We start from the raw sequence: 21727 nt of genomic DNA on the forward strand, positions 1-21727 counted from the left end.
GCTTGCTCTAGTCATCGTCAGGAGATGATAAAAAAGCTTTGTTAAATAGCTGCAATCTTGAATTGTTTGACTTTCTAAATCTTGTGAATGCTTAATTCTGATTAGTTGAGGGCTAGGCTATGTAAGCTGTAGGGCCCCTTGGTTGTTTTTTAAAATGCATGTATTAAAAAGGACCTAGTTACGCTTATTGCTATGAGAATGGTGTTTTGGGGTATTGTTGGCTGCAATTGTTTGGTTAGCAAAAACCAATTCTGTAATGATCCTTTAAACATAGGCTATAATAGAATGTGCTAGCACATATTTTTCGACCAGTCCTTACCTTCCAAGTCCTCTCCTTCCCCCACCCCTTCCCTACTCAAACACTGTAATTATATTCACCTATAATCAAACTCTAGCAGCACATACACATACCTAGGATCCACGTCTTTTATTATATTATACGTCTTTATTTAAACACACCTTAAACCTACCAGATGTCTGAGCTTGACACAAAGCACACCCATACCCAGCCGGCTGCAGGCCCCCCCCCCCCCTCCTAAAGCAATCACTCAATCAATTCCCCTTGATCCTTGAACCAGTCACTCCTCAATTTAAACATTGTACCTATCTGGTACCCATATTTAGCCCACTCTCTAGTACCCATATTTAGCCCACTCTCTGGTACCCAAATTTAGCCCACTCCTTAAACCCTAGTCTCCAATTCAAACCATATACCTCTCTTGTACCTAAAGGTTACCATCTTCTCTTTCCCCCTAAACTATTGGTCAGATTTTACTGTGATTACAAATCACTGGAGTTTGTTGTATTTGAAAATTCCATTTTCCTTCATTTCCCTTCAATTGTTGTGTGATCCTTTGTATAAACTCACATTATTGTTTCATTCGGCATAGTTGTTTGTTGTCAGAATGTGTCACAGAAAAACCCATAGCACTCACAAGGGCTTTTATGTGGATAGCAATGGCAATCACGTAACTTCATCGTTCATTTCCTGATCTATTCTTCACACAAGTGGCACATTGACACTACCCATAATGACTATGTATACAAATAATGAGTTTCTATGAGTGCAATGGTGAAAATATTTTTCAAGAGTAGAAAGTTGGATTTATATTTTCAACGAGCGGAGCCGAGTTGAATGGAACACTCCATCTTTTCAACGAATGAAAATATTCTCACCATTGCACAAATGGAAAAACTCATAATTGTTTGTTTTGTACGACATTCAAGTAGATCTTTGCCATTTTGATTGGAGGATACAACTGTCAAAGTGTATAATATTTAATTGTGACATAATACCCAACTATTACACCAATACACAGTGATGTGGTTTGCACCGTGCAATAGAACAAATTGAAGGGAACCAAAAATTCACGGTGAATGGAACGAAAAAGTGCACAGTGAATGACATTTATTTGCCATCACATGACGGACAATCATCCAATCAAATGGCAAGGACCTGCTTGGGTGTCATATAAAAATCTGACTATTTTTCTCCTTATAGGTTTTAAAAGCGACACTTCTCACTGCTTTGGTGGCAGCGACATCCCTCTGGAACAAGAAGAGCAAGAGCAAGAAGATCTGATGCTGAGTAGTGAGCTGTTGAAATGTCTGGAAATAACGGATGGAGGCGATTGAAATTGCGATTAAATTATCGATATCATGCACCATCGACATCACAGCAGATTACAACAGGTTTTTTTTCTAATGAGTCTCTTTCTGATGGGATTTGGGGCATTGCGTATTGAGGTATCATTGTATATTTGGTTTGCGGTAATACCATGTCTACTTGCTGGGTAGATAATGGTCTTTTGAGAACTTGTCTTGCTTTACATTCCACTGCCGCGGAGTACTTTTGTTTTAATTCGGGAGACCTCTCTACTACCGCGGAGTAGATTTTTCAGAAGTCTCTTTCTGTATGCTGATACGATCTATCTTGAAGCATGATCAGACATGTTTTTATAATGAGGTTAAATTTGCATCGGGATAAAGAATATTAATTTTGGTTTTTACCCATATACGGATGTGTGTGAGCACTGTATACTCAGTACTTTCCAGAGTCCTGTAAACAAATATCACAGGCATGTTATTACTCGGGTGGGATTCGAACCCACGACCCTTGCAATTCTAGAGCAGTGTCTTACCAACATAGACTACCGAGGTTGCCCGGTAGCTAGTGGCAGTTTGAATCCTATGTTTTGGCAGCGGGTACCGCAACGGTATATAATGGATGTTAAAATTGTACCAAACCAAAGAACATTAGACTCTATCTCTGTATGAAAGCAGACATATTGAATCTGTCTGTTGTGTGATGCATTATTGGTCAATCTTGGAACCATCGCTCCGTACATTGTACAAGAATTTTCTTTTTCAATTCTAAAGTCTGACTAGATGTTGGCAAATTTAAAATTTCATATCTTTGTTTATTTCTCAAAGGGTTTGAAGCCTTTTAGTCTGTGTTTTACGATACTAAATCAAAACACATTAAGAACTTGTATGTAGTGCATAACTAACCTGTAGGTTACAGGCCAATTGGTTAGTTTACTCAGCTAACTATCAACTGATATGTTAACAAACCATTAAGTTAACAAAATGGTCAACTCTCGTAACTAACCTGTAGGTTTCCGGCCAATTGGTTAGTCCACTCAGCTTACTATCAACTGATAAAATGGTCAACTTAGCAAGGATAAGTTAACAAAATGGTCAACTTATAGCAAGGATCTCTTGCTAAGTTTCATAACTAACCTGTAGGTTACCGGCCAATTGGTTAGTTCATTCAGCCAACTATCAACTGATAGGTTAACAAACCATTAAGTTAACAAAATGGTCAACTGATATAGCAAGGATCTCTTGCTAAGTTGTAGCAAGGTTGTACAATTTTGACAAAATGTACCTCCTTTTTAAAGACAAAAATTTTTGTAGTGTCCAAGGTCCCTTGTAAAATCTTGTCAAACATTGCTACATTTTGTCGGGGGTCCAGACCTCCGATAACATCTTCTGTAAGTTGGAAGTTTTGACCTAGGACGTTACATGTACGTTCATGAAAATCACCGGGAACCCCTGTCTGATGGGAGTTGTTCAACTGCCAAGACTTTTTTAAAAGATCAAATATAAAGCACAAGACGTATACTTAAATGACACTTTATCAGACACTGTGTTTCCAATGTGCTTAATGCCTACTTATAGAGAAATTCAATTTGTGTGAATTTGGCTCAAAGAGCTGTATGTATTATCATCATTAGTTTTGTTTACCAGAGGTCTTTAAATTAGAACTGTAATGTTGTAGATTTTTATTGAATATATTTAGAGAAATTGGTGTTCCATGTCGTGATGTTTTGAAAACAAAGGTAAATTATAAATACCGTGGGATCAATGTGAATGGTTTGCCGCGTCAAAAGTCATCCAAAATGTCAATTAGATGCGCAAAATACTTTGGAGTTTATTTATTTGGGAGGTGTTCCAAAGAATCATTTGTATTTTGATGTAAACAAAAAACAAGTACTTGAGACCAAAAACTTTAAGACAACGTCTTAGATTTCAATTTGATGAAATATATATATTTTTATTCTCATACAATGTGCTATGTGTGTTTTTCCTTGTGTTATAATTCCATGATTTCAAGTCTATTGTGTGCCAAAAGTTTAAAGTGTTATTTTGTAATCTAGCAGACTTAACTGTTGCATCCATTTTTTGCACAAACGGTTTGTAAATATCTTGAAAACTTTTTGGTTTTTTTAAGCATTCTCATAATATTGAAGTTTGGAAATGATGAATGCGTTTTTTTACGGAGAGAATTTATTGTACAAAGATGGAGAACTTTTGCACAGGATTGGTCCAAATATTAATATTGCATACTGTGTTTGTAAATATTGGAGTATGGTTTTGCAATGCTTGGTATTAGTGTGATACTGTGTGTGCTAACATTTAAACATTTGTTTTAGTGAACTATAAAGGGGGGAGTCAAAAAGAAGTTGACCGAGATTTATGATTTAAAAACAAAAAAACATCGGACACTCAAAACCCCAGTGAAGCACATAATAAAGAAGCATTCTCACCTGCTTATCTGAAAAAAGGGAATAAAACAAATTGATCATTTTTAAACCAAGGTTATGCCTGTTTTACTGAAAGCACTCATGTTTGTAGCTGTCCGTGGAATGTTGATGCTTGGCTGAATCTAATCATCTGAGTAGGTAGCAAAGGGCATAAGGTAATTCATTTGTTTTGTCAAGTATTCCGTAGACAGCTTGCTAAATGAGTACCTTTTTCAAAACAGACGTAACTCCTCTTTGGAATCATCAATTTCTTTCATTCTTTTTTTCTAATAAGCAGGAGAGAGTGCTTGTTAAATATATGCTGTGTCATTTGTTTGTTTTGAAAAACATCACCAATCCTGGTCAACTTCTTGTTGACTCGCCCTGTATTGGACAATAGTTTTGATTGAGTGAATCTTTTCAAACCATTCCTGCACCGACAAACTCGTTAAGTATTACAAGCTGGTTATCTTGTATTTGTTATAGAAAAAGGTGGCAATGCATTTCATTATTGTGTTTGTACTAAGTCAAGGCCCAGTTTCATAAAACTGTTAAAAGCAGAAAATTCTGCTTAGCAAATTTCTTGGCTAAGCAAGAAACGACCGAGTTACCAGTCGCAGTGACGGTAACTGTATGGTTTTCTGGTGGTAACTTAATTTTGCTAAATAACATTTTGTTTGTGCTAAGGACTTTTTGTGCTTACAGGCTTTCTTCTAAAGCCAGCCAAACTCTTCCTAACTTAGGAATCATCTTAGGACTTATGACTGGTTCAGTTCTCTATCCAAGTACGTAGGACGAATTGAACCCATCCTAAGTTAGGACAGGTTACTCGTCCTAACTCGAGTTAGGATTAATCCTATCGTTTCGTGAAATCGGCTGCAGGCACCTTTTCCATGCAGCACATTAATGGTTGTGTGAATTTATATACATTTATCAAGGGGCACCAAGACAAGAGCTGCTTATGCAGAAAATAGTGTTCAAAACTTTTCTGCTGAGCAAAAATAAGCAGGATACCAGTCACAGAATTGTACATGTGACATGCTATTTTGGCTGGTAACCTTATTCTAGTAAGCTTAATTTTGTTATTTCTTAGTTTATTTTTACAGTAACTCACACAACAGGAAACCATCGTAGTTCAATTCCCACTACTTCGCATATTTTATTGGAATTCCTTTGGTTATTTTCACTTTCTGATTGTGAATCACACAAAGCAGTGATTCAAACTACAACATTAAAGGGACACGCTGCCTTAATCGGGCAAGTTGGTCTATGAAAGGCAATTTGAAAACATTTGTGAAAAAAACATGCTTAGAAAGAATGCTTGGAAAGATGTTGTAAAAGTAGAATACGATAATCCACACTAATATGCCTGGAAATTGCACGGTTTTCTTTGTACATCGTGAACTAGCACGGCACGCCATTTTGTGGAGTCAAATTTGTGGGGGAATATTTTGAGGAATGTTTGTGTGGATCATTATTTATTCTACTTTAAAAACATCTTTCTAACCATATGCATTCCATACCAAACGATTTCAAACACTTTCCACAGACCAACACGCCCGATCAAAGGCAATGTGTCCCTTTAATCCCATCATCATACATGACTGAAAAGTTTGACTGAAATTGAAATAGTACAACAAAGGTAACTGAAAATAGTTCACTACAATACAATGTTACATCAGTTTGTGCATAGAGTAAGATGGTTTGTGTAACCAAGTTGACATTGTTAATGTTTTGCAACCATTTACATTTGTTTGTGTTGTTCACCAAAAAAAGTTGCATTCCCTTAAGGTGATCCCTTGGCTGCCGCTTCCCAAGTTGTATTATAAACTTGGGTTTGATCCCTGGCCACCGGCAGTTAAGGGTAACTATAGCTTCTGACTGGCACCCCTAACAAAGATATTGAACAGTTAGGGAGATCGCCTACAAAGGGCTAGATCGCTCAGTTGGTAGAGCGCTGCTACATGATTTAAGAGGTTGAAGGTTCAAGTCACGCTCTAGTCAATTTGTCTCTGTTCAATACATCGATCCAGTAGGCTCCGCCCACGACGCACGTGTGAGCAAGAACACGTGAGCCTCTCCAATGCCTTTCTGCATAATCTGCCGTGCGCGCCAAGCATACGCGCACGCATGTCGGACCTTATTTGTCGACATTCCTTGCGTTGTGATTGGTCAATACGCAATGGGGCGGAGCTAAATGGATCGGTCTTTTCCAAGTTACATTTTTTCTGCTTACGATACTCTGCACAAAATATATGTAAAGAACACAATTATTTGTACATGGCTTATAGCATAGTTTAAAGTCGGATCCCAACACTTTGTTGTTTTTTAATTAACCACCACTAATCATTGGCAGATTGTTTTGTGCAATACCTAAAATTAAATTTTTCTTTGGTCTATTTATTTAGCTTGTTAAAATTTAAATCTAGGGTTCAAGTAAGCAACAAAGTGGACCAACCGTCTTATTGGTATTAAAGGGAAGGTACACGTTTGGTAATTGTCAAAGACCAGTCTTCTCACTTGGTGTATCCCAACTAAGCATAAAAAATAAGCCTGTGAAAATTTGAGCTAAATTGGTCATCGAAGTTGCAAGAAAATGATGAGAGAAAAGAACACCCTTGTCACACGGAGTTGTGTGCTTTTAGATGGTTGATTTCAAGACCTCAAATTCTAAATCTTGAGGTCTCAAAATCAAATTTGTGGAATATTACTTCTTTCTCGAAAACTACGTTACTTCAGAGGGAGCCGTTTCTCACAATGTTTCATACTATCAACCTCTCCCCATGACATGTACTCAAGACAGGTTTTATGATAATAATTATTTGGAGTACATGACATTACCAATAGTGTGCACTGCCTTTAAAGGAAAAAAAGTTCTTGAGTCTATTTATTGGCTTGTTCAAGTAGGCCACAAATTGGACCAACCGTCTTTTGGGTATTAAAGTCATGTTCCTATGCATACTGCCATGTGTGGTTAAATAAAAAGGTCTTCAATTTAAAATCACTGCTTTACAGAAGAAAGTGTTGAAGACATTTCAGAAAAACAATAAATTACTCTATACTTATTATAAATTAATAAAAATCGGTGAAACATGCATCATGATGTTTGACTGACTGTATATATTGTGTTTATCCACTTTTTTTTTAGTGTGAAAATCTTAACATCCCCTGTATACTACTTTTGATAATCTCAGCATTTTCTGATTTATGCTTGTCTTGTATTTTGCCTCTGAATATGTTTGGTCATAAGAAAACTTCATTCGTCATTATTATCAATATGTTCTATTGAATTGAATTTAATTTAATTGCCATGGTGACTCAGTCATTCAGACCGTATTGTGACTTAATAATTTGCTAGCATTTTAAGATTGATAAACAGTTAAGACCAATCCTAACTCTTCGTGAAATTGTCACCAGTTTTGTCAAGATAAATGTGTATGCAAAAACACAGTTTTACCAAATCCTCTTCACAACTACATGTATGGAATTGTTACCCGTTATTTATTGAGAAAGATGATACTTTATGGAAGAATGTACATGTATCTAGGGTTGTACAAATGTAGCCATCTTGTAGGGCAAATATTTGAACGGTGACGCCATATTCAATACGATCTATACCCACTATTTTTTGAAGAATGTTTCTAGGGTCATACAAATGTAGCCTGGTTTATAAGTGAACTATCAGGATCAGCTTGGAGTATTACATGTTCTTCTCTGTAAAGGAATTGACCAGGTTGGCATGGTTCATTCCAACAGCTCCTCTTGCATGTATAAATCATCACAATTCCAAAATCAAGGGAGATATCTAAAAAGATAATCACAGAAAAAAAAGTTTGTTTGAAGTCCAAGGCCTTGAATGCTGTTAAGCAGAAAATACTTCTTGACAAACTTCTTTGCTTAGCAAAAATCGAGTAGGGCACCAGTCACAATAATGTAAACTTTGTAATTTTAGCTGGTAACCCCAAGTTCTGTTAAGGAATACCTTAGATCTGTTCTTAGCAAGTTTTTGTGCTTACAGGCTTTATAACATTGGTCCCTGGACATTTTATTTTAACAGTAAACTACACTTTGAAGTCTAAAAAAGAGAGAGAGAGAGAGAGACTTACAAAAGTAAAGGCAAGAATGAAACATTATTATCAAAGCGTTTTAAAGACACTGGACACTATTGGTAATTGTCAAAGACTAGCCTTCACAGTTGGTGTATCTCAACATATGCATAAAATAACAAACCTGTAAAGGTTTGAGCTCAATTTGTCATCGAAGTTGCGAGATAATAATGAAAGAAAAAACACCCTTGTCACGTGAAGTTATGTGCTTTCAGATGCTTGATTTTGAGACATCAAATTCTAACAACCTCTACCCATTACTTGCTACCAAATAAGGTTTTATGCTAATAATTATTTTGAGTAACTACCAATAGTGTCCACTGCCTTTAAGACTCTTCTAGGGTTGATATGTCAGGCAAGTAACTGCTTTTAGCATTTATAATACACCATAGGTCCTTTTGGTTGGTGAGGAGTTTGCAACAGCTCATTCTATTTTCTCAAAGCATTTTAAGGAACCCATTCTTGAAAACTACTCTGAAATAAAATCAACCTTTGTGAAATTTCCTCTATTTGAGAAACATGACATGATTGGGTTAACTAACAGGCACTTTGCATTCAGATTTGGTGCTGCGGGCTTTAAAAATATCTTTGTTTATAATGAATCTAGCTGGACAGAAATCTCAAAAGAAGAAGTTAATGATTTACAAAAATATCCCATAATTTTCAGGCGTGAATAGCCATGATTGTGAAAGGAGTTGTCGCATTCTGGAAAACTAGGAAAACTACTGAAGTATAACGGTAAGTTCAGGGTTCCGCCTAAAAAAATTCAGCAACTATAGCCAGGAGGCATGTTAGCTTGTCATTTCAATGGCCCTTCAGCTTTTTCAGTAGCCCATATTTCATATTAAATAGGGATGCTTTACATGTATAACACTGAACTTGCCAGCTTGACACTTGGAGAGTATTCTGAACGTCCTTGGGTGATTTAATTGGCATTTGGCCAGCAAACTAGTGTTAAAGGCACTGTACACATTGGGTAATTGTCAAAGACCAGCATAAAATAACAAGCCTGTGAAAATTTTGGCTCAATCGGTCATCAAAGTTGCGAGAATATGATGAAAGAAAAAACACCCTTGTTGGATGAATTTGTGTGTTTTCAGATAGGAATAAAAGACTTCTGGCTAGAAGTTTTTTTAATATTTTAGTGAGAAATTACTTCTTTCTCAAAAACTACGTTACCTCAGATGAAGTCCTTTCCCACAATGTTTTATACTGTCAACAGCTCACCAATGCTTGTTACCAAGTCAGTTTTTAAGTTGATATTTGTTTTGAGTAATTACCAAACGTGTACCTTCCCTTTAATGGAGAACATTGAAGTTTAACTTTCTTGTAGTAGTGGATATGAATAAAAAGTTGATGTCATTAAATGAATATGGCTGGACAGAAATGTTAAAAAAAGAGGAATTTAATGATTCACATAATAATCCCATAAATTTCAGGCGTGAATAGCAAAATGTGAAAGGAGTTGTCGCACTATGGATTTACAAGGGAAATTACTGCAGAGGTAAGTTTTATTTTTCTTGTAGCTGAATATAAATGAGATGTTGGCAGGCCTTTGACTTCCCTGTTGAAGGGGCACTGCAATTTTTCTCTGGTAATGAGTAAGGGTCACCTCTACGAAGAAAAGTTAAATTTGTATTGGAACTTTCGGGACTTGAAATTAACACTGGACCGCAGGCCCAAGGCCTGTGAATTTAGGATTGGGCCAGTAAACTCAACACCCGAAAAACCCTGCTGTCGATTTCACAAAGAGTTGGGACTTGTCGTATCTCGAGTTAGGACGAGTAACTCGTCCTAACTTAGGATGAATCTTAAGGTCTGCATTCTACAGTGCAGGGTTGGGACTCGTCCTAAATCCTAAAATTATTCTTAAGTTAGGAAGAGTTTTGTGAAATCGACGGCAGGTGGTCTTGTTTTTTTTTTATAATAAGGCTTGCACTTCCTCATTGTGTAATATGTTTCATATCTATGAGTATCACAGTATGCTTACACGGAGACAAATGAGATCTGCTTGTTCAACTCATTTTGATGCTATAGTCTTGTAAAATAAATTCTGGTTTATAGTAAACATTTTGATCTACACGCCCTGCAGTGTTGCGGTTTTTACCCCTCCCCCCCCCCATTCAAGCCCTGCGTTTTGCAATGGGCACCACAGCAAGAGCACATGTCGGGGCACCACAACATTTGCTGTGGGTGCCACAGGGAAATTTGAGGCCTGTGTAGACGTGTATCTATTTGTGTGCATTGAGATACATGGTTCACTAGGAGTAGTGTTGAATTTAGGTTTTTACCTGATGAGGTTGTAGTCTTTAATACACTGATAATTGGTGGCATTAGTTGAACCTCAAAGACTCTCTCTCCACTACAGTACGGACAGGCCGGGATTATACTGCCCTCGCTTGGTGATGTTATATAGAGGGGCCGACCATTCCAACTATATCTATTCAACAGACAACGGAAATGTACAGAAATATATAAAAAAGAACTATAGTTATATTACATCAATGCTACTCCAAATTATACACATTTTTAATGCACTTCGCCTACCCAACTTGGTGTCAAACTAATATTAATTTAATTTATTCGGCCGAAGCTTTTATCTGTGACCCTTGTTTGAACAAGTAAAATCATACATGTTTGTCGGGACATTTTAAGATGTATGTCGTTAGTTCAGGCCAATAGCATTTATACATGTTATAAGGTCACGGCTCGTGAATCATAAATTACTGATCTTAATATAATCATAATTTAATATGTATGACATGGCTGTGTGGTCTGTACATCGGACACAACTTCTAGTGGCTGAGTCAACAGGGTGTGGGTTCAATTGCTGATCGTGACACTTGTGTCCTTGAGCTAGACACTAAATTGCTTCCCTTCACTAAGGGGTCAATGGGTACCTGTGAGGGCAGAGACGGTTCTTGTGATTGTTTTAGCTTAGGAGCGCATAATATTTGCTGCACAGGCTGTATACTCCCGAGGGAGCTAAGATGGTTTAAGGAAAGATTTAAGGCCCAGTGACCAGGGGTAATGTTGGAGTGCCATGAGCGTCAATGAGTGTTGGATATTGATAAAAAATGGCACGGTGTTTAAGGGCAACGATTTTGGAGTGCCATTAGCATCACTAAGTGATGATCTAGCGTTACATACAAACATGTAGCAAAATAGTTAGGCCTGTAATATACAGATCCCAATGCAATAGCATGACTTTATCACTCCCAAGTTGGAGTCTCAAAATTCTTGTTTTGTTTTAGGACAAGTATGCCGAGTGCCATGTTTGATACGAGTGACATTTATTTCACACCTTTGTTTACTGAACATCATCAAGTCCCAAGAAAGTGTGGTTTAAATCCTTTTTACATGTTTTATATGGATTGGAAATATGCAATCATTGAAGCAGACCATTTGCCCTTTGACCCTTGCAGTTTTGACCTACCAATACCTTATACACTGCTCAGGACATAGTTGTAGTTTCTTTGAGAATTTCTGGTAGAATCTATCTCCGTGTTTTGCTGTTGTTTTCTCATAGACTTCATCTGATCCAGCCGAAACACTGAAAAATAAGCAAATACAACATTTTTAATATGAAGATATAGGCCTAGCTGAATGAAAAGTGTGGACTGTTATTTTATAGCTTGCTGTTGTAGCATGGATCATGCATTTAAACAATGATGTATTTTTGTTAGGAAATTACAGGGCCCAATTTCATAAAGCCTGTAAGCACAAAAAAATCGCTAAGCATGGAATAGTATTGCTTAACAGAACCAGGTCACCAGCCCAAATTACATTAAGTTTGCATTGTTGTGGCTGGTGCCCGACTCAATTTCTGCTAAGCAAAGTCATTTTTCAAGCAGTATTTTTTGTTTAATTTCTTTTTAAAAAAATGAGCCCAGGTTTCTTCTTGGTGTAATGTGACCGCACAGTTAAAAGCATCGGAGTAAAGCTCTGGTGTTTTTGATTAGCAGAGTGTGGGTTCAAGTCCCGGTCATGTACTAAGATTTGTTGCGCATATTTAAGAACCCCAAACACATATATAAAAGAGTAGGAGTTACAATAATCATGTCTTAAACAAGTGATCAAGCGAACTTGAATTAAGTTCTGGTGTTTCTGATCAGCAGAGTGTGGGTTCGACTCCCAGTCTTGACACTTGACACTTTTGTCCTTAAGCAAGTCACCCCACCATTGGCGTTTTACCCTTTGGATGGAACATAAAGCTGTAGGTTCCGTGTTTTGTGTAAATGCCATAAAAGACTTTAGTTACATGTTATCAAGTATTTTTTAATATAACTTGTCTATTTCTTTAGCCTGTGTTTTTATACCTGCTCAACTGTAAGCTCTGCTCCTGCCAATCCAAGACGTTAACTCCCTCCCTCTGCTGATAATTCAGCATCAATTCTCTTGCATGATTGGTCAGTTCAGGAGCCATTGAGGATGAAGATGGTTCATCAAAAACACTCACATAGAATGGTTTAAAGGACAGTACATCTAAACAGTCTTTTACTGAAGAGCTTTTTTCCGTAGTTTCTGTAGTAATTGACAAGTTTTTCATGACATCATTGATGACATCATCATGTACTGCTTCCATGGCACTATTAGTTTTATCATTGGTTGGCTGTCCTATAGAATGCATATCTACAACTTTGTCATGAGTTGATAACTTGAGGTCGTTCTTTGGTTTCTCTATTCTTTCATTCGTTGACATGTTCGTTGATGGACGTGTTGTCATAGCGACGGAACATCCTTCACTGTCGTCGTGTTTAGTAGTTGCCGATGATGAACTCATGACTTGGTTCTCTGTTAGAGGTGTTGCTAAGCAACTGATTGGATCTGATTCTCCGTCTGACCCGCTTCCCCAATCATCCGCATCATCACACCAATCCTCTGTTGCCATGGCCACCTTTTGCGGAGTTTCTTCCTGTTCTTTTTCTGCATTTTCCTGGAGAAGTTTGGTGACGGGAAGCTGGCAGCGGATTACTCTCCAACTAAAATAGAAATACATTCAGGTTTATATATAAAAAGAAGATTATTCTGGTTGTGTGCTTTTGGGATCTTTTATTTTTATTAAATTTTCAGAAAAAATTATGCACGCTAGCAGTGGCAGGTAAAAAGACCTTGTGCTTAAGCTTTTTGTGAAGTAGCTCGCTGGGCTAGAAACTGTATGTTTAATGTTTTACTTGACACCAGAAGTGTTTAGTAGTCCAAATGTCGCCAATGTATCTTTCTGATGTATTAATGCTAGCGATCACATCAAGTGCAATGGTCAAATGAAGATATTCACACACTCAAAAACAAAATATAAACAACTTTTTAAAATTAATTGTTTGCATCCAAACAGGAAGGAAGTAGTATTTAATACAAGTAGGTTGCACAGTTTTTTATAGAAATTTTGACTGAGGCTTAGACCATGTGTGAAACGGCGACTTCGGCTACAGCTACGGCTAGATTGCGCGCGTTTGCCTATTCTTCAACATTGGCAGACACACTGATCTAGCTGTAGCTGCAGCCACAGTCGCAGTTTTCAGACACAACCTTACTCATTCAACAAAGCTATTTAGATCCAGTTATTTAGAATTGTTACCTTGTTTGCTTGTTCAAACACTCTACTGCAATACATGTGAAGATATACAGAGTTCGGTGATACTGCGAGCCCTCCAGAGGGCAGTATAACTGTGTGACTAGACGCAGAGTATTCCTACATGCAGCACATATTGGTTCCACCTGGCTATTTAGACACATCCAGTCCTGTCAAATTCAATCATCAATTTATATTCAAGTCACTTTGGTAAAAACCTGTATCGATGTGTAAAATGGAAAGCCTGTGACTTTTGTTGGTGCGTCGATGCTTTCTGAACACATTCCCTTCTATTGGAATTGTCACTCCCTATTTCTATTCCCATTTGATTATTTTGTTCACTCAGCATGTTCAGACCCTACACCAATGTACATAGCTGATTTCACAAAGAGCAAGCTAAATTGGGCAGATTGGCCTGCACCTTCTTGTAATAGAGAGACCGGCTTTAGCGGGACTTTCTTTGGCTCAATGCTGCAGGTCTGGTTGTGGTTTCCCTCCTCTGATTTCTTCCCATTGTTGTTGTTTTTAAATGGTTGGTATTATTATTGTTTGTAGCATTCACTGGATATGTACATGTATTGTTGTGTTTGCATTGTCTCTGCTGCGCCTTGAACATCTGTAAAAATGATTTGGCGCATTACAAATACCTACTATTATTGTATTATTAAGATTAATCAAATTGCTGAGCAACTTGTGATATTGTGATGTCAATCAAACAATACAAATCACTACCCAAAACTATATCTGTCTATGGGAATAAATCTATTCTTATTGAAAAAAAGGAATATTGGCATTATTGGCAACTCATCTGATTCTGAAAGATGAATCTTTTCGCTCGGATTGAAATCAAGCCCAGATAGGCCTCATGTCAAAATGGTTAGAAGCGTTGTTTGATACGGCATTCAGCATGTTCTCTAAAGTTTCTTCAAGATAAAGTTGAACAATGAGTTCAATTGAATAAACATGAAATTTAACTTGAACTTTGATTTGAAGTACTATTTTTGTGCGGTGTTGAATAGGGAAAAACGTAAACGAAAATGTGTGACTTTACTTTGCCTGATGGCCAAGCACAACCACATGTATACCAAATTATGACAGTCAACTTACAGGATATCCTCCTAGTTTATTACATTGCCAACTAGTAACGTGAGAAGCTTCTATTTTCTCATCGCAAATTCCGATCAGCGTGTGAGCTTCGGTGCCAACGGGCGCAGCCATTTTAAAGCACGCCCTCTTTTGATTCATTTTTGCCCATCAAGATTAGACTGGTTTCTTCAACTTTTCAATTATTTTTTACTATAAAATCATGATCGATTATCAAAGATTCGATCGTAGGTATTGTACTGTTACTATCTAAACTATGATTATGTGCTTGTTATTGCAGAAACAAACCTACTATATTATCTCCACATAACAGACATGAATGGCACCTAAACTAGAACAGTGAAGCGATTGTCAGGCTAGTCTATGTTTACCGGGCCCGTTAGGGAAAGTCCCTACTTACTCCACATTCAATGGCCTTCACTACTTCAATGCAATTACATGATGGCTGACTAGTCACTTCACTTCAATTATACAGACATTTCATTGAATAATCAACATGAACTTTACACTATCAGCTCAGTCTGGGTAACAAACCGGGTCAAATTGACTGGGATGGTGGAAACCCCCCCCCCCCCCCCGCCACACACACACACACACACCAAAAAAAAAAAAAAACCCAAAACAAAAAAACACAAATCGTGTTTATTTCCTCATCCGGGCTAGATGTCTCATCACGAATGGAGCCAACATTGGGCGGGGAGAAGGGGGTAGGGGGATTGCGAGGTTACCATCATAGACGACAGAGGCAATGATGTTTTTATGCCTACACACAGGTATAAAACTGTCTGGGCATTTTTTCACATAAGCGATGCCACCCTCAAAAATCTTCCTGACTTTTGAATGTTTTTTTTTAAGGATTCCCTTTTTTAATCGATTTAGAAAAACAGATTTCCCCAATTGAAAAGCACTAGGGCAGTGCCAATTGTCATGTGTAGTAGAAATATGCTGTGGACCATACGTATTGATCAGCGAACGAACCAACCGGATACAGTAATTGCAATCAACTCGTGATTGATTGGTTGACGGTCGATGACGTTATGATGGGCGGGTCCTGGGAAACAAGGAATAATGATAAGAGGGCGGGGAACTAGCGGGGAAATCCCCTTGAATCTACCAATGACGTCAGACATCTTAAAGGAACTATTGTTTTTAGTGCACAGCCATAACAAAAAAAATAGGCCCTACTTTGGAATATTGTTCGTCTAAAATATTTTATATTTTTGAATAATTTTAAATTCGGAATTACATAAAAATGGGTTTTTCCTGCTGGCTGCATTTTGTCAGTAAATGTTTGGAATGTGACATGCGTGGATGCCATTTAAACTGAGTAATAATTACATTTTTTTATGGAAAGTACCTAGGATGTCCCAACAACATCTAATCAATCATTTGATTTGTTATTGGCAACAGTTTGACCGCTTCATTGATAGGAATTCAGTTCCAAGCAATACGTGATAGATCCTGGTTGGCAGGCCGAGAAACACGGATTTGGGGAATCAATTTTCTTGACTTAACTGACCGCATCTATGTGCACATCCTGCTGGCAGAGTTGAGCTTCGTTTGTTTAAGACTGACGTTCTTGGTTATTTGTTGAAAAGCTCAAAACAAAGTACATGCCTTATCCATTGACGTCTGTGTGTGTTTCAAGGGTAGAACTTTTGATATTCCAAGACTAGTGAGAATTTAAAGTTCTAGTGAGGGAGTTAACATTATTTTAAATGTCTCAGAAACTTCGCTGTTTGGAACTCATTCTCAGTTGTGGTGTTGGCTGCCCCAACCTAGAGGTTGCTTCAAGCATAAGCAGCAGCCAAGTATTGTTTTTGATAGCAATTTCGTGTCCGATCTGCAACAATCAAGCACCCTTGGCTTAACGTCTTCACTTAAGGATCCTGGCGAGTTACGAAGTACGTAAACGTTAACGTAAAAGACGGCATTGTCTCTTTAAACTGATTGGAATGGAATATCATCGTTTTGTATAAAGCCTACGTGTAGTGGTAGAGCAAAGCAGAAATCCAGCCCTGCTTAGTGGATATTAGTGGCACTGTTGGATTTAATATATGGTGGACAATATACCTCTATCATGCTGCCTCCATCTTGGTCGTTATCCCCGCATAGAATGACGATAATGAATGTTAATAATCATTTAGCAAATAGGAACCAGACTGCTTTGTTCTTCCAGCCTCGGTTTGGTAACATTGATATCAATGTGAAAGTTTCAAGATGGCTGCACCATGATAAAGGTCTGTTAAGATGGAGTTCAAGTGATTCTCAAAGAAGTCCTCGAAAGCAAAGACATGGACTGACGAGAGAAAGAAGGAAGGATTGGCTTAGTGGAGGCTCACCACGGTCAAATTGCCGACAAGGAGTATGTCCTGCTGCCCAAGTTAAGATTTATCCATGGAGGAAAACCATCCAAACCGAATGAGGAAACAATGAAGCGACATTTTCCCATGTGAGTAAAGAAGGGCATAACCATTTTACCATCATTCTCTCTTCAGCTCTGCATGTGGTCTTTCTTTTCAAGGAATACACTATTTTATAATGTTCGATGTTCATCTCCCTTTGTGTCCCTTATTGTGTTCTAGGAAACTCATGAATTACATATGATTGTAGATTCTTTATATTGGTACTTCTGTACAACAGAATGTGATAATGGCAGCATTTTATTGGTGGGACACGCCCTCTGCCATTCATTAAGCTTGTAGACAAAAAAATACAACACAAGTAAACTGCTTTGAGTTTACTTATTAGGTAGCTTGACCCGCTCTCATGATTTGGATTTGTCCACTTTTTATTATTTTACTTAGCTAGCAATGAAATGTGTGTTTACATTCGATCTATCTGATCAGTAATTTCTTTGACATTTTCCGACGTCATTGTTTAATAAACTACATGGTTTTGCTAGTCTGTCGTCAACAAATGGATTAAGTTATTAGAAGCAAGTTCAGAGTATCGTAGCAAAACTGCTCTTCAGTCTTCAGTGGGTTGCTCCGTCTCACAGCCTTGAAGGCTAAACTAGGAGGTTGGTGGCCGATGACCTACAGTCGGTGCTTCAAAGACTTTGTCAATAAATAATGGGCAAATAATCATCTTCGCAACTCGCTTGCGTTTCAAAGTTTTAACCTCTGTTAAAAATTACCGTTAGGACCTGTATGGTTATGTTCAGTAATGTGGTATGTTTACATTGTGATTATGAACCGTGTTCCAATGAATACAAGGTACCAGTGAAGGTTTTTACTCTTGGTTTATGAACCGTGTATCAGTGTAGACAAGGTACCTGTGAAGATTCGGACGCGTTTTTGTCTGCCTGTTTTTGTATACGAACTTAAAAAGAAATTCAGAAATAGACAATGATCATTGTTTCATTAACATTCTATGAGCCTTCGTTGTTGAATACCAAATTTTAAATAGTGTAAACACGGGTTGTCATGACACTCGGCTATGGATACAACTTCAACTTCAAGATTCCAACACACCATTCTAAATAACATTCCCCGAGCTTGCGTCTTCGCAATTCGCAGTACCGAAATGACTCGTGTATATAAAAGAAATGTTGTACGAGTTGTTAAATTTGCATCAGGGATAAAGCATATTAATTTTTTTTTACCCATACACCGATACAAGTCCTGCAAAACGAAAATGAAAGTGAAAAATTGACGAAAGGAAAACCAAGACATTGTTTGCATCCTGATCATCTTCGTGTTTTGTTTAGTACAGATGAGACAGTTCGGAGAAATTAAACTTTCCTGTAAACCCCATTCATTTCAGACGAAACAGATGAATTTGTTGGGGTTGTTTTGTGAAAGAAACAATGGCAAACTATCTTTTTAAACTTAGTTAAGGTGTTTGGGTTTTTGGGGTTTTTTTTTTTGTTTTTTTGGGGGGAGGGGGGGGGTTTGTTTTCCAGATAATGCAGAATAATCATTAAAAATGCTTCCAAGGTTTTAACCAATAAAACATTTGTTTCATGCATCATTATGAGCTCCTGGTTCAGTGTTTAATGGCAGGTTTTTGTAGCGGTAGGAATGCAATTGTTTTTCCAAAGACAATAGTTAGTGCTTCTGTGTACAAGGAACTCAAAAGGAGACAACAAAATTCACAATAATAACTCGTAAGAAAGTGAAACTATAAATTTTAAGGCCAAGTCAACTCAAGTCATTACTGTACTTCTTAGTAGTGTTGTGATAATTATCTGTTGATTCATATCACAAAATAGTAATATTTTTAATTCCATTTGAACTGTTATTATAACATTTGCTGTCACTGCTGTTGCTGTCGTTGTCGTTATTGTCGTTGTTGTTTTTGCGCAATTTCAATACATCTATCACACTTTCTTTGTATTTATTCATCAACAAACCTTGTCAGAATCTTTCTCGAAGGCTAAAATTACCTAAAATGTATTTATTAGAAGATGAATTGAATGTACCCGTCATGTTTTCTTTATATATAGAATTTGAAATCTAAATATTGAAACTCCTTTCCCAACCCAGAGACTACAATAGGCCTATATTCTTTAAAGCCATTGGACACTTTCGGTAAACAGTATTGTCCAAGGCCCACACTTTGTGTATCACAACTTATATATAAAATGACAAACCTGTGAAAATTTAGGCTCAATCTGGAGAAAATACCGGAAAACCCCGCCCCTGTTTCCTCACGTTTCGCCGTGTCATGACATGTGTTTAAAATGAATCCGTAATTCTCGCTATCGAGAATTGATATTGTTTTACTGTTTTCTCAAAAAGTAAAGCATTTCATGGACTAATATTTCAAGAGAAGTCTTTCACCACTACCTTCTGTAAACCCTGTAAGTTATTTGTAAATCTGTGAACTTAAAAATAAAAATCTGTACCGAAAGGGTCCAATGGCTTTAATCCTTTGAATTGCTTGGGAAGCAAAAAATAAATGAAGGTCACCGTGCCCTTATACATACTGAAACTTAAACACATTTAAACTAAACTAGACTGTTGTTCGAACAACAATTTTGATAATTTATCATCGTTTTCTTTTTGAAAACATGTGTGGGGATTCAACTAAATGTACCTCCAAAATACTGGACAGAAAAATAAATTTTAAAAAACATCTTTTTTTGTCGATTCCAATGGAATAGATTTTCACCAGAGCTCTAATTTGTAATGCGGTGTTGCGCAGTTTTCTTGCAGATGTGGTTCGTGTTTACTTAGTAAAGAACTAGACTTGAAATGTATGTCTTTCCTACTGTAACTTACCAAGAACGCTCCAAACGTAGAACTCTAAATACTGAAAATACTCGTGAAGTTCATTTTTCATAAATTGGATTCCATTCGGTATGAATTTTGTGATATTTGATTGGTGGATTTCGTCCAACCAGAGTTTTGGTCAGGGGTGAACTATGCATGACGTCATGATTATAATTGGTCAGTAAAATATTGGGCATTTCATTCAAATAATAAAAAAATTATATAAGAGATACTCTCACAATGAATATTCTACGATGGTTTAATCACTCATTAAAACAAATCAAACAGATTTATTACAAATGGGTTTTTATAAGTCGCAAACTTTACTGCGTCACACAAAACGCATCGACATTTACACGCAGTCAATTTAAATTAGTGAATTAAAATCGCAGTCCAAGTTTGACTTATTATCAGTCTATAATCAGGACAATAATTTAATTTGTAATTAGTATTATTTGTTATGGTTTTTAGTAAAGAAATATTATTTATGTCAGTTTGACTACAACAAGGCTTGTTTTAAACAGTTGACCCAAAATGAAGGGTGCGTTCTTCAAATTTCGGCGGGGGCGGGAGATAATGATGCTTCTAAAAACTGGATTATTTAAAAATGCTATCAATCATTGTTAATGTATCAAAGTTTACCAATAATAAGAATTTTTAATGGGCGAATACTTACAACTAAGAAATTTTATTCGATGCGTACCTGGAGGTGCATCCGTTTAAACGCTACTTATGATTGGTCAATGGGATGATATGAACATCAGTCTGACCAATAGAGAAAGGTTTTACATAACGGATGGGCTTGGCATTATAACAATGGATACGTTTTGGAATTCTTAATGCTGTCCTTTATTTTGGCAAATTGTATCTACAATGACGATATTTGCAAAAGATACTTGCTCAAAAATGTATTTTGAGTTTATTAGGACTTCTAAATATTACAAGACTTGTGTCTTTGAGGTAAGTTTGTATGACATATTGGGCATGATCAGGTAACGGTGTAACAAACACCGGAAGTACGGTTGCTTAAAAATATAGTTAAGAAATGTAAATAATGCTAAGCATAACTAACATCATAGAGTTTACCTTGTACATACACATAGGATTGGTATATTGTTGCTGTGGTTACGGGGTACTGTTTACACTCATAGCAACAACAAATCTGTGAATTTCGTTTTGTTTCACACACAGGCCTGTTGTGTGATTTCGTAACTCCACATCAAAAGTTCCCTTTTAGAGTCATCATTTTATCGAAATGGTGTGATGATTTTTTTAAATGTAAATAATGCTAAGCATAATTAACATCTTAGAGTTTACATTGTACATGAATATAGGGTAGGTATTGTTGCTGTGGTTATGGGGTATTGTTCACACGCATAGCAACAACAATTCTGTGATTTTCGTTTTGTACAACATAGTGGCCTGCTGTGTTTTCGTAACTCCATATCAAAAGTTCCCTTTAAATGAGTCATCATTTGTTGACATGATTGGAAGTTGAACAATATTGATTGATGTTGTGGGCGTGTTTAGTATTCATGGGTGCCTATATTGGGGTATACTTTAGGGGAATCCCAAATTGTTCCCATCATATTGCATGTTGAACCTCTAGGTACCCATAGTAGTTAAATATTGATATGCATCAATGAGTTGATTGTCAATATTTTGAAAAGCAAACATTAGATCACGCATTCATCGTTT

General features: G+C 37.0%; 2 protein-coding genes across 7 annotated transcripts in view; one reads left to right on the top strand and one right to left on the bottom strand.

Annotated features, from left to right (window-relative positions):
• Positions 1 to 8939, top strand: part of LOC139949732 (PAS domain-containing serine/threonine-protein kinase-like) — a 66112-nt gene extending 57173 nt beyond the window's left edge. For 3 of the 6 annotated variants that reach the window (XM_071948243.1, XM_071948242.1, XM_071948247.1), the window contains one exon: positions 1502 to 5025. In XM_071948243.1, the coding sequence (XP_071804344.1) occupies positions 1502 to 1635 (134 nt within the window). In that variant the 3' untranslated portion in view covers positions 1636 to 5025. Of the gene's footprint in view, positions 1 to 1501; positions 5026 to 8801 lie in introns of those variants that run through there. The other 3 variants (XM_071948246.1, XM_071948244.1, XM_071948245.1) reach the window with 3 other exon arrangements.
• LOC139949737 (programmed cell death protein 2-like) lies at positions 5163 to 14924 on the bottom strand. Its single transcript, XM_071948255.1, has 6 exons — positions 14814 to 14924; positions 13713 to 13876; positions 12454 to 13116; positions 11577 to 11687; positions 10426 to 10574; positions 5163 to 7833 (listed from the first exon to the last, which is right to left on the bottom strand). Exons 1-6 carry the CDS (start codon positions 14922 to 14924, stop codon positions 7676 to 7678), a joined length of 1356 nt encoding a protein of 451 aa, XP_071804356.1. The 3' UTR covers positions 5163 to 7675.
• Between the last annotated feature and the right edge of the window lie 6803 nt (positions 14925 to 21727).

This window comes from Asterias amurensis, chromosome 17, assembly GCF_032118995.1.
Source record: "Asterias amurensis chromosome 17, ASM3211899v1".
Lineage (NCBI taxonomy): Eukaryota > Metazoa > Echinodermata > Asteroidea > Forcipulatida > Asteriidae > Asterias > Asterias amurensis.

Excerpts from the sequence above, each read along its gene's own strand:
- LOC139949737 (XM_071948255.1), bottom strand. The coding sequence starts at position 14,924 with ATGGCTGCGCCCGTTGGCACCGAAGCTCACACGCTGATCGGAATTTGC. Across the intron at positions 13,877-14,813 it reads ATAAACTAGGAGGATATCCT|GACTGGATGTGTCTAAATAG; the intron begins GTAAGTTGACTG and ends TGAATTTGACAG. Across the intron at positions 10,575-11,576 it reads TGTCCTGAGCAGTGTATAAG|ATATAGTTGGAATGGTCGGC; the intron begins GTATTGGTAGGT and ends TCTGTTGAATAG.